The sequence below is a fragment of the Oncorhynchus keta genome, chromosome 15 (genome assembly GCF_023373465.1).
Source record: "Oncorhynchus keta strain PuntledgeMale-10-30-2019 chromosome 15, Oket_V2, whole genome shotgun sequence".
Classification (NCBI taxonomy): Eukaryota; Metazoa; Chordata; class Actinopteri; order Salmoniformes; family Salmonidae; genus Oncorhynchus; species Oncorhynchus keta.
In genome coordinates this window covers 31020800-31032808 of record NC_068435.1, presented here as the reverse complement: position 1 = coordinate 31032808, position 12009 = coordinate 31020800, and the positions used below count along the sequence as shown (strand labels likewise).

Sequence of the window (12009 nt, the reverse complement as noted above, 5' to 3'; positions counted from 1 at the left end):
GGCACATGCACACACTGCTCTAATCTGCAGTGATCAAGATTCTGTATGCCCTAATTCTGCCTTCAACCAGCCTCTCTGTCACACACACAACCCAATATTCGCTCTCACGCACACATACAATCCCCCACTCTAGCCCTCGCTCTCTCTCTATCATCGTAGACTACAAGGACACTAATATACATACACACTTGCAAGTGCAGTTAAATTACAAATCATCTTCTGAATTTCTAAGACAGGCTGTGACAGGCACGCTCACACACACACACACACACACACACACACACACACACACACACACACACACACACACACACACACACACACACACACACACACACACACACACACACACACACACAGTGTACAGTACATCTTGGCTATGTGCTTTAATCTGGGGCCAGATGGTGCCCACTGAGCAGTACTGAGAGGGAGAGTGAGGGAGCCAGGCCATATTAAAAGCCTCCCTGCAGAGGCAGACAGGTCTGGGCTACCCTACTAGACTCCATCCACTCCGACTGTCCAGGTCAACTCAACTAGGCCCTGTCCTGGTCCTGCCCAACTCAGTCTGTTTGACCATCCCAGCCCAGGCCAGCCTTACCCTGCCCGTCTCTGCTAGGCCTGGTCCTAAGCAGCTCAAGTCTGCCCAACCAAAGGCCACTGACACTGCCTTGCCCACTAACTGACACTACCCCATTCATGCATCTTAAGCCCAGCACTATTCTGCCAAGTCCACTCCAATCTAGGCCAACTCAGTCTAGTCTAGTCCAGCCCTACCCTAATTGTGACCCAGTCCAACTCTTTACTAAGCCAACCAAGCCAAACCATGCCATGCTCAGATCTGTCCAGGCAGAGCAACTTAACCAGGTCAAGCCCACCCCACCCTACCCCTTCTTGAGACCCAACCCATCCCATATCATTCCAGCCCTGTGTGTTCAATTCCCCTGGATCGTACCACCTACCTCTGTAGCTGGTGTAGACGGTGGTCTGTGGGGAGGAAGTTGTGTTTGAGGTTGAGATGGGTGAGGTCCTGGCTGTAGAAGAGGTTGGGAGGCAGCTGCTCCAGACTGCAGCAGGACAGGTCCACAGAGTTGATCCTCTGGGACACCATCTGACCAACCGGGGGAGGAAAGAGAAAGGGGAAACCTGGTGTCAAACATAATTATCCCGACTCCGCTGGGATGTGTGTGTGTGACTGGGGGGCGGATTGTGGATTTGTGGGAGGATTGTGTGTGTGTGACCTAGGGTGGTTATTAACAGGTCATTGATAGGTCAGGCGTCTTAAGATTAGAAAGGCAGGAAGTCAACCGTGAGTGAGACAGGACAAGACATAACAGGTCATCTCATGTTATCTACTGTATATCTACCGTATATCTACTGTATATCTCCCGTATATCTACTGTAAATCTACTGTATATCTACTGTATATCTATTGTATATCTCCCATATATCTACTGTAAATCTACTGTAAATCTACCGTATATCTACCGTTTATCTACTGTATATCTACTGTATATCTAATGGATATCTGCCGTATAGCTACTGTATATCTCCCATATATCTACTGTATAGCTCCTGTATATCTCCCATATATCTACTGTATATCTCCTGTATATTTCCTGTATATCTACTGTATTTCTTCTGTATATTTACTGTATATTTCCATATATCTACTGTATAGCTACGATATATCTACTGTATATCTCCCGTATATCTACTGTATATCTACTGTATATCTCCCGTATATCTACTGTATTTCTCCCGTGTATCTACTGTATATCTACTGTATATCTCCCGTATAGCTACTGTATATCTCCTGTATATCTACTGTATATCTACTGTATATCTACTGTATATCTCCCGTATATCTACTGTATATCTCCCGTATATCTACTGTATATCTACTGTATATCTCCCGTATAGCTACTGTATATCTCCCGTATATCTACTGTATATCTACTGTATATCTCCTGTATATCTACTGTATATCTCCCGTATATCTACTGTATATCTCCCGTATATCTACTGTATATCTCCCGTATATCTACCGTAATTCTACCGTATATCTACTGTATATCTCCCGTATATCTACTGTATAGCTCCCGTATATCTCCCATATATCTACTGTATATTTCCTGTATATCTACTGTATTTCTCCCATATATCTACTGTATAGCTACAATATATCTACTGTATATTTACTGTATATTTACTGTACATCTACTGTATTTCTCCCGTATATCTACTGTATATCTCCCGTATATCTGCTGTATGTCTACAGTATATCTCCAGTATATCTACTGTTTAGCTTCCATATATCTACTGTATATTTACTGTTCTGTCATAGCATGACTGAACACTTAGTTCAGTTCCACTATACTCTCCTTACCACTATACGATCCTTATTACTATACTCTCCTTACTACTATATTCTCCTTACTATACTCTACTTTCCTTACGACTATACTATCATTACTATACTCTCCTTACTACTGTACTCTCCTTACCACTATATCCCCAGTATATCCCCTACTGTTTAGCTTCCATATCTACTATACTATTTACTACTATACTCTGACTGACTACTATACTTCAGTTCCTACTGTACTCTCCTTACCACTATACTCTTCTTATTACTATACCCTCTACTGTACTCTCCAGTTACACTATACTTTCCTTACTATACTCTCCTTACTGTACTCTCCTTACTACTGTACTCTCCAGTTGCACTATACGCTCCTTACTACTATCCTTACTATACTCTCCAGTTTCACTATACTATCCGTACTATATTCTCCTTACTACTATACTCTCCTTACTATACTATCCTTACTACTATACTCTACTGTACTCTCCAGTTCCACTATACTCTCCTTACTATATTCTACTTACTACTATACTCTCCTTACTATACTATCCTTACTACTATACTCTACTGTACTCTCCAGTTCCACTATACTATTCATACTATACTACTACTACTATACTATCTTCTGTACTCTCCAGTTCCACTATACTCTCCTTACTGTGCTCTCCAGTTCCACTATACTCTCCTTATTATACCCTCTACTAAAGTGTTTCCCAACTCTAGTCCAGTACCCCCAACAGCACACCTTGTAGCCCCGGACAAACACACCTGATTCAACTCATTGAGGGCTTGATGATCAATCGACAAGTTGAATCAGGTATACTCCTCAATAAAAATGTTTATGGGGACTATCGAGCACTGGAGATGGGAAACACTGCTATACTTTACTCTCCTTACTGCTATATTCTCCTTATTATACTCTCCAGTTCCACTATACTCTCCTTACTATATTCTACTTACTACTATACTCTCCTTACTATACTATCCTTACTACTATACTCTACTGTACTCTCCAGTTCCACTATGCTATTCATACTATACTCCCCTTACTACTATACTATCTTCTGGACTCTCCAGTTCCACTATACTCTCCTTACTGTGCTCTCCAGTTCCACTATACTCTCCTTATTATACCCTCTACTAAAGTGTTTCCCAACTCTAGTCCTCAAGTACCCCCAACAGCACACCTTGTAGCCCCGGACAAACACACCTGATTCAACTCATTGAGGGCTTGATGATCAATCGACAAGTTGAATCAGGTGTGTCTGTCCGGGGATCCTCAATAAAAATGTGTGGTGATGGGGACAATCGAGCACTGGAGATGGGAAACACTGCTCTACTTTACTCTCCTTACTGCTATATTCTCCTTATTATACTCTCCAGTTCCACTATAATCTCCTTTACAATACTTCCCTTACTGAACACGGTTAACTAGCTACTCTCCAGTCCTTGACTACTGCTCATGCCACTCCTCCTCACAGTCCTACAGTAGGGTCTATTCTGAGTTTTCCCCTGGGCTTCCATGACACGCTCGTCCCTGATAATATTTATAAAATTGGTTTCCTGGCTTTGGCCTACTTCAGTTAGGATGAGAGAGAGGAGAGTGAGTGAGTGAGTGAGCGTTTGTGTGAGTGAGTGAGGGCTACTGTTTCACCCCCAACTGTACTCCACTGCACACACACACATACTGATGTACCTTGGCTGCGTGTCGGTGCCAGCGCAGGTGTTCTGTGAAGCTGTCAAAGCTGACGTAGTAGGTCTGGCTCTGGGGCCCTGCTGAGCTGAACGCCAGGCAGTGGCTATGCTTCTTCACTTCCTCCACCTACACACACACACACACACACACACACACACACACGTTAGGCCTAGAGACTGCATTAACAAACACACATCTTCCGTTCACACCTCCAGGGTAAGCCACACATTCAAGATAACCATTGTCGGAAAACAAATCGCCAGTTAGACACGACAACGACAACACACACGCCTTCGGAGTCAGACAAGCAAGATAAACAAACCTGTAGGGCTATTGACATTGTGTGTGTGTGTGTGTGCATACAGAAAACACACATACCTATAGGAAAAAACATAAACCATCCAGTGACTTTTTCAGTACACAACACAGTCCCTGTGTTCCATGTTACAGGCCATGGTCCATTTAGTGACGTCATCAGCACGAGCTGAACGGTTCAGATGTTCATATTAAAAGAGCCTCAGCCTCCGGTCATACAGTTACGACCGCACGCTGCGGAGATGTATGGGAATCTAGAGATCTAGAGGTCGTGTCTTGAAATTACATGATATTTGAGCTATGGTAGCGGTGGGATATGGGGATTCACAGTCCTTTACATGCCTAGATGTAGTATGTGGCAGGCTGATAGAAAGACCCTTTGAGGAGGGGCCTTAGGGCTTATTCAACGGGCCTGTCTGCCCTTCCCTGCTGCAGATACACAGCCATGAAGGGATAACAGTCATTAACCAAAAGCTCTCTCCCTAACTCTCTGTTTGGAATGTGAAATCCCAAGCCAGAAAATGTATTCGTGAGGATCCAGCCTAAACTAGGCAGAACCATGATAGGACTTTTAAATTGGAGGACAAAGTGAATAAAGGCCAACAATCCATTTAGGGTGTAGAGTACTTGATGTGGAGAATGCAGATATAAAATAAGGATGTTGGAAGATTAAACACGGATTTGCAACCATGACTTATTGGCCCTTCACCAGGACTCTGTCACAGAGTTGATTAAAGACTGTTGATTTGATTTCAGCTCTATGATTACACACTGATTAGACGGAGTCAAGAATGAAGACAAATGGAAATGGAAAGCTGGTGATGTACGAGTAATTTAAGGTTTGTGGATGCCACATTGGTGTCATAGAATTAGAATGAACTTTGTGATTCTTCTTCCTGGCGTGGGTACTCTCAATACGGCTGCTGGTCCAGCCGTCATAGAACATTGTCAGTAGTGTCAGTAACAGCAGTCTTGTCAGTCCTGTGTCTTACTGTACCTTTCCGCCGATGAGGGGCAGGATGTGCATCTTGCCCGTGTGGCTGTCTTTGACGGAGGAGACAATGAGGCAGGTGCCACAAAGGATCACCTGGCGTCTGGTCCAGCGGTTGACTGGCAGCTGGAGTTTCCCTTTGCGGACATTATACGTCCCCGACAGTTGCACGCGTTCCGAGCTCTCGATGCTGTGGGGCTTTCCTGGAACACACAGAAGAGAGGGAGCGAAAGTTAGCATAGTTAGCATTCAGCTAACTTAACACAGAGGAGAGGGAGCGAGAGTTAGCATTCAGCTAACTTAACACAGAGGAGGGAGCGAGAGTTAGCACACAGACCTGTATACTCGCCCTGCATCTATTAACCCAAAGCTAATCAAGTGACATAGTAATTATGTATGACTATAAAGCAAATAATAATGATAATTGTGTTTATTTACATACTGTACATACAGTATATTATCAACCCTGAGAGATATGAATAGTTAAATAGCGTAGCAGCCTAGCACCCAATCAAATCAATGCTGTGTTAGCATAAGCGCTAAACAGTCAGCACTGATGCCGCACTCTGTTAGCATACGGCGCTGAATAGCTTTTAGCATAGCATTAAACACAACAGTGATAGTCAGACAATAGATGATGATGCCAGGAGGTGCTGTCCACTAATTCAACACTAATTTGCTATGGCATTCTTTGAGCTGTCTTTATTCCCTTCACCCATCGGTTCATCTCTGTGACATGTTCCCTCGTTCTCTCCGCTACCCTGCCAAATGGCTTGTTGATCAAGTTGCTCTGTTAATCAGCCTGTCTTCTCTGTCCATCTGTCTTCTCTGTCTCTCCTAAACATCCACCTGCTCTCAGTCTTGCAAACTGGCCCGCCAACTCTCTCAACCTCTCTCGCATTCTTCTCCACTTGCATGTGCCTCTCTGTTCTCCTCCTACCTATCTATCTATGAACAGAATCTCTGCCTACCTTGTACACTTGTTTGTCTTTTGTTATTCATGTCTCCGCCATGTGTGCTAGGCCAAGGCGCTACGGCAAAGCTCCTGATGTAGAACAGATGTGGAATGGACACGACCCCAGGCCATAGAAAATGACTCACATGTTACTGTAAACGACAGTAGATCACTCCTGCCCTCTACATCTCTCCCATCCACTCCACACTGGGTTTATGAGGGAGAAGGAGCTGCTGCCGGTAGTATAGAAGGGTAGGGTAAGTACACACGCGGACAGGAAACAATCCCAGGTCAGAGAGATACAGGTCACTTCCAAAATAATGGAAACACTTGAGTAAATGAGGGATCAAAGTTTATTGAAAGCAGGTGCTTCCACACAGTTGTGTGCAACTAACATCTCATCATGCTTAGGGTCATGTATAAAAATACCCAGTTGCTACCTTGGCTAGAACCCACTGGGCACATACTTTTGATTTACATGATTGAGTTGCTAACTAACCGTGAGTTAATTAAGCAATTGACATCCCATCATGCTTAGGGTCACGTATAAAAATACTGGGGTAGGCCATTATTTTGGCTACCATGGCTATGCTCTCATAGGAGAGGGTGTACGAGTGGTCACTGAATGGTTTGATGAGCAAGAAAACGCTGTAAACCATATGCCGTGGCCGTCTCAGTCACCAGATCTCAACCCAATTGAACACTTATGGGAGATTCTGGAGTGGCGCCCGAGACGGCGTTTTCCACCACCATCAACAAAACACCAAATTATGGAATTTCTTGTGGAAGAATGGTGTCCATCGCTGCGATAGTTTCAGACACTTGTAGAATCTGTGCCAAGGTGCATTGAAGCTGTTCTGGCGGCCCAACACCGCATTAAGACACTTCATGTTGCCGTTTACCTTATTTCTTCAGTTATGTAACCCACTGTAAACCACTCCTCCATCTCTCCCAGCCACTTCAATCCAGACAGGGATAGAGAGAGAGCTGGTGGGGTAGTACTATGGGGTAAGTACTAAGTACCAGGACGAGCTCTTACAGCTTTGAATAATTCAACACAGGTCCCTTACATGCTGACTGTTAGACTAACACGAGAGAATGCTGTATGACACATGGCCCCTTGGCTAACACTTTTAGCATCGCTTTAAAACTCCCCCGACTGGAGAACACTACACACAAGTTACCTGCTCTATTGTAGGGAGCTTACAACCTAGCGACCTCCTCAAGAGTTTCTGGTCTCTTGGCTTAAATGCTAAGGTGTAGGGTTGACAGTTGCAAGGTCCCAGGTTCAAGCCCAGGTCAGGACCGATGAACCCTCAAAAGATTATCGCCACTGAGCAAATTTCAGGTCTACTGAGCGCAAAGGTCAATGTAGGCCTACATTCCATGAGACTTTTGGGAAAAAAAATGCATGGCTTGACATTATCCTGTTTAGCCACTTGTCCTTCAGATAAGGTGACTGAAAATGTTGTTGTGTTGTTTGATGTAAGAAACCACTTCCCATACCCTTATTACAGAGAATCAGAAATTATGCTACACTCTGCCTATTGGCTACTTAGCTTATTCAATCCTGTCTCAAAATACAACACTGCCCCTTTAAGACAAAAAAAATCTATTTACTTGACTCTCTTTTCAAAGATGTCTAGAAATGTACACGTTTTGTGCTCTTGTAGGAAGCAATCACTCCCCTATTGCTGAATACAAAGGATCTATAACTGGGCTAATAATTCACTAACTAGCAAAGGATATTAACATGTTTACACGTGGCTACACGCAGCTCTCACTTTGATCTCAAAACAAGCGCATCTACTCACGACCACTCATGCTGTAAACACAGTCCAGTTAAAAGTAAATGGCACAGATCCACATATGCCAATGGTCTATTTGCATATAGGCCTACTGCAGCTCTGATTGGTTATGTCACACCGGTCTGTGTAAAGTACGGCTGAGTAGTGTGTGTCAATGCACTTGGCAGCAGCTAATGGGGATCCATAATAAATACAAATGCAATAGAATCCTACTCCGGTGCGTTCTGCCTACAACAAAATATCTTGCATAGTTCGTTTTGTTTCGGTAAGTTGCATTGAAGTGGCTAATATTGATTCAATCACAATTGCCACAGTAAAGGGAAATGTTGATATTGTTAACAGGGAAAACTGTAGAACAGTGGTCACCAACCTTTTCTTAGTCAAGATCACATTGAGTCAAAATGGAAGCTGAGATCTACCGCTCAGAATTTACTTTTAATTTTACATGACTTTAAAAAACATAAGCCTATGCAACATTAACCAATTAAAAACAGTACTGTCGCAATGAGGTTTGTGCAGTAAGCTATATACCCAATACATTATCATCATTACCATCCGATTGGCCAGCGTTAGGCCTATATTGCACTTGATTTGCTCTCAGGGCCTGCTGGAAGTCAGAGTTTGTATCTTTAGACACATGCTATGGTTAAAAATGGCAACGGTTTGCCTACCTAGTGCGCAGGGCAGCTGAGTCGGGTGCACCTACCGCCAACAGCCCGAGACCAACACAGCCACAAGGATTTATTGTTGTTGTTGCTGTTTTACAGAAATGTTTACCGATCGACTAGGAATGCTTGGAGATCGACTAGGAATGCTTGGAGATCGACTAGGAATGCTTGGAGATCGACTAGGAATGCTTGGAGATCGACTAGGAATGCTTGGAGATCGACTAGGAATGCTTGGAGATCGACTAGGAATGCTTGGAGATCGACCAGGAATGCTTGGAGATCGACCAGGAATGCTTGGAGATCGACCAGGAATGCTTGGAGATCGACCAGGAATGCTTGGAGATCGACTAGGAATGCTTGGAGATCGACCAGGAATGCTTGGAGATCGACTAGGAATGCCAGATCGACTAGGAATGCTTGGAGATCGACTAGGAATGCTTGGAGATCGACCAGGAATGCTTGGAGATCGACCAGGAATGCTTGGAGATCGACCAGGAATGCTTAGAGATCGACTAGGAATGCTTGGAGATCGACTAGGAATGCTTGGAGATCGACTAGGAATGCTTGGAGATCGACTAGGAATGCTTGGAGATCGACTAGGAATGCTTGGAGATCGACCAGGAATGCTTGGAGATCGACCAGGAATGCTTGGAGATCGACCAGGAATGCTTAGAGATCGACCAGGAATGCTTGGAGATCGACCAGGAATGCTTGGAGATCGACCAGGAATGCTTGGAGATCGACCAGGCATTCGCGATCGACTGGTTGGTGACCACTGCTCAAGAAAGTTAAGTGACGATCAATCTCCTGCTTTTCTCTGTGGGCTGATATTTCCTGCACGGCCGTCTCGGGCTACTGCTCGGCACAGCTTAGAGGGAACATTGTTCAGGACTACATGTACACCCTCCTTCCACACAATATGTACCTGGCGCTTTCGGTCTGGTCCTAAAGCAACTGGAGCAGTGATTGTGCTCGTTTCTTTGTAGCTCAAGATACGGTGAAGTCGGCTTGATACTGTCAGAGACGAGGGTTGAAGAATAAATTCACTGAGGAAGTGCTCATGTTCTGAAGAACAGACTCCAAGCCCGGGGCAAAGGGCTACATTTTAATATGAGCTACTGTGATCAGCACTTTTCCCCGCTGTATCATCACAGTGCAGTGACCTTTGGCCTCATTTTCACGCCCAAAATCAAATCAATAACCGACTTTGCAAATGGACTGGTCAAATACTGAGCATGTGCAATGCGACACCTTACCACATGGTCAGAAGTGAGATGCCACCATAGAGCTCAGACCTCTACAGTACAACTCAGTTCATTTTCATAATTGAGTTTGCGAGTCGGATGAGAAATTGTTTGAACAGGCAAATTATTCACCAGCTTTTAGCCTCAATAAGTCACACTGGCAATCTCAAAATATCTAGGGCTTTGTTGGAACACTTTCTCTCCCACACACGCATATGCACAAGCATGTGCACAAGCATGTGCACACACACACACACACACACACACACACACACACACACACACACACACACACACACACACACACACACACACACACACACACACACACACACACACACACACACACCCTCCATGCACAGATGCACACACTCTGATTCAGTGACAGTGATAAACCTCCTCCATATGTGATTTGGGCTTTATTGTTCACCTGGATGAGGATGGACCAAAGCAGGAACAAACGTTTTAAAAGGGGAACAATATGGAGTGGTGCAGTAGGAAGCCCTAATGATAACAGTGGGCCTAAAACAGCATCTGTCTGCCCGGGTGTTGATTTGTCCTGGCGGCTACAGTAACTCTCTCTCCCCACCCAGTCACATGGACACAGTGGATCTGCCTGTGTGTAGACCAGACCACTACACTGTCTAGGTTAGTTCAATTGAAGGGGAAGAGTGGGTGGGTGGGGCTCCCACTGTTTACATGGATCTAGACAACCTCTTGATATCACAATGATACTATGGTTATGTAGTGGTCACTTTTAGTCTCATGCTGGAATCCACAACCATGGTGGGGCAAGAACCAAGCTCCAGCCAACCAACTGAGTCATCGGAACAAGGACTCTATTTGTTGTCCCAGGCCAGGAGTCTTCAATTTAAAGGTTGAGGATGTAAGCAATGCAGGGGATAGGGTTCGGGTCAAAAGGACACTATGGTCTTGGCTAGTTGTGTGTGTGTGTGTTTGGAGAATGAGGTGCTTTCTTTACCTTTGAGTGCTATGGAGAATGGGACCTTTTTTTGTAAATTTGATTGGTGGATTCAAATAAAGTATTCAAAATATATATGTGTGTGAGTAGGGAGTGGCGTGTGTTTACTTTAGGGTGTTCACTACCTAGCGGTTTATCAAGATGTCTTCCTTCCCCAAGATCAGGAAAGGCCACGGTTTCCCCTCTCCCTGCCAACATCCACGCAGAGAGGAACTGACTGCGGTGGGGCGGACAGTGGTACCGTTTCCCCTACTGTGGATTCCATCTTTAACAGAGTGTAAGGCCCTCCCCCATGTGATAACCAGACCACTTGCAGAACCACCTCTCCTCCTCGCTACACACGTGTAATCAGGCTGACCCCCCCTAATGAAACAAGACACTGCAACACACATACACTTCTACCACTGGGTCTGGGCTCGCCGTACCTCAGGGCTCTGACCAACATTACACACTGGGTCTGGGCTCGCCGTACCTCAGGGCTCTGACCAACATTACACACTGGGTCTGGGCTCGCCGTACCTCAGGGCTCTGACCAACATTACACACTGGGTCTGGGCTCGCCATACCTCAGGGCTCTGACCAACATTACACACTGGGTCTGGGCTCGCCATACCTCAGGGCTCTGACCAACATGACACACTGGGTCTGGGTTCGCCGTACCTCAGGGCTCTGACCAACATGACACACTGGGTGGGAATGAGATAGATGCAATACATGCTATGGTGCTGTGGACTGGCACAGATGAGACTAATGTATGGGTCGTAGTGTAGAGGAGGGTTTGTGTTCAGGCTATAACTAGCTCCTGCTGCCTGGCCTTGGCTGCCTCTCACATCTTTTCCTGCGTCCCAAATGGCACGCTCTTCCCTAGATAGTGCCCTACCATTGACCAGAGCCATATGGGCCGTGGTCAAAAGAAGTACACTATCTTGGGAATAGGGTGCCATTTGAGCCACAAGCCTCTGTCTCGTCTCCTATATGAGATTGT

The 12009-nt window shown here is 45.0% G+C and overlaps 1 protein-coding gene across 1 annotated transcript in view; it reads right to left on the bottom strand.

The window, feature by feature from the left end:
* Positions 1–12009, bottom strand: part of LOC118394770 (PH domain leucine-rich repeat-containing protein phosphatase 1-like) — a 75827-nt gene that overhangs the window by 23654 nt on the left and 40164 nt on the right. Inside the window, exons 2-4 of the mRNA XM_035788306.2 lie at positions 5374–5570; positions 4062–4187; positions 960–1108 (exon numbers count right to left, since the gene is read on the bottom strand). Of these exons, the coding sequence (XP_035644199.1) occupies positions 960–1108; positions 4062–4187; positions 5374–5570 (472 nt within the window). The remainder of the gene's footprint in view (positions 1–959; positions 1109–4061; positions 4188–5373; positions 5571–12009) is intronic.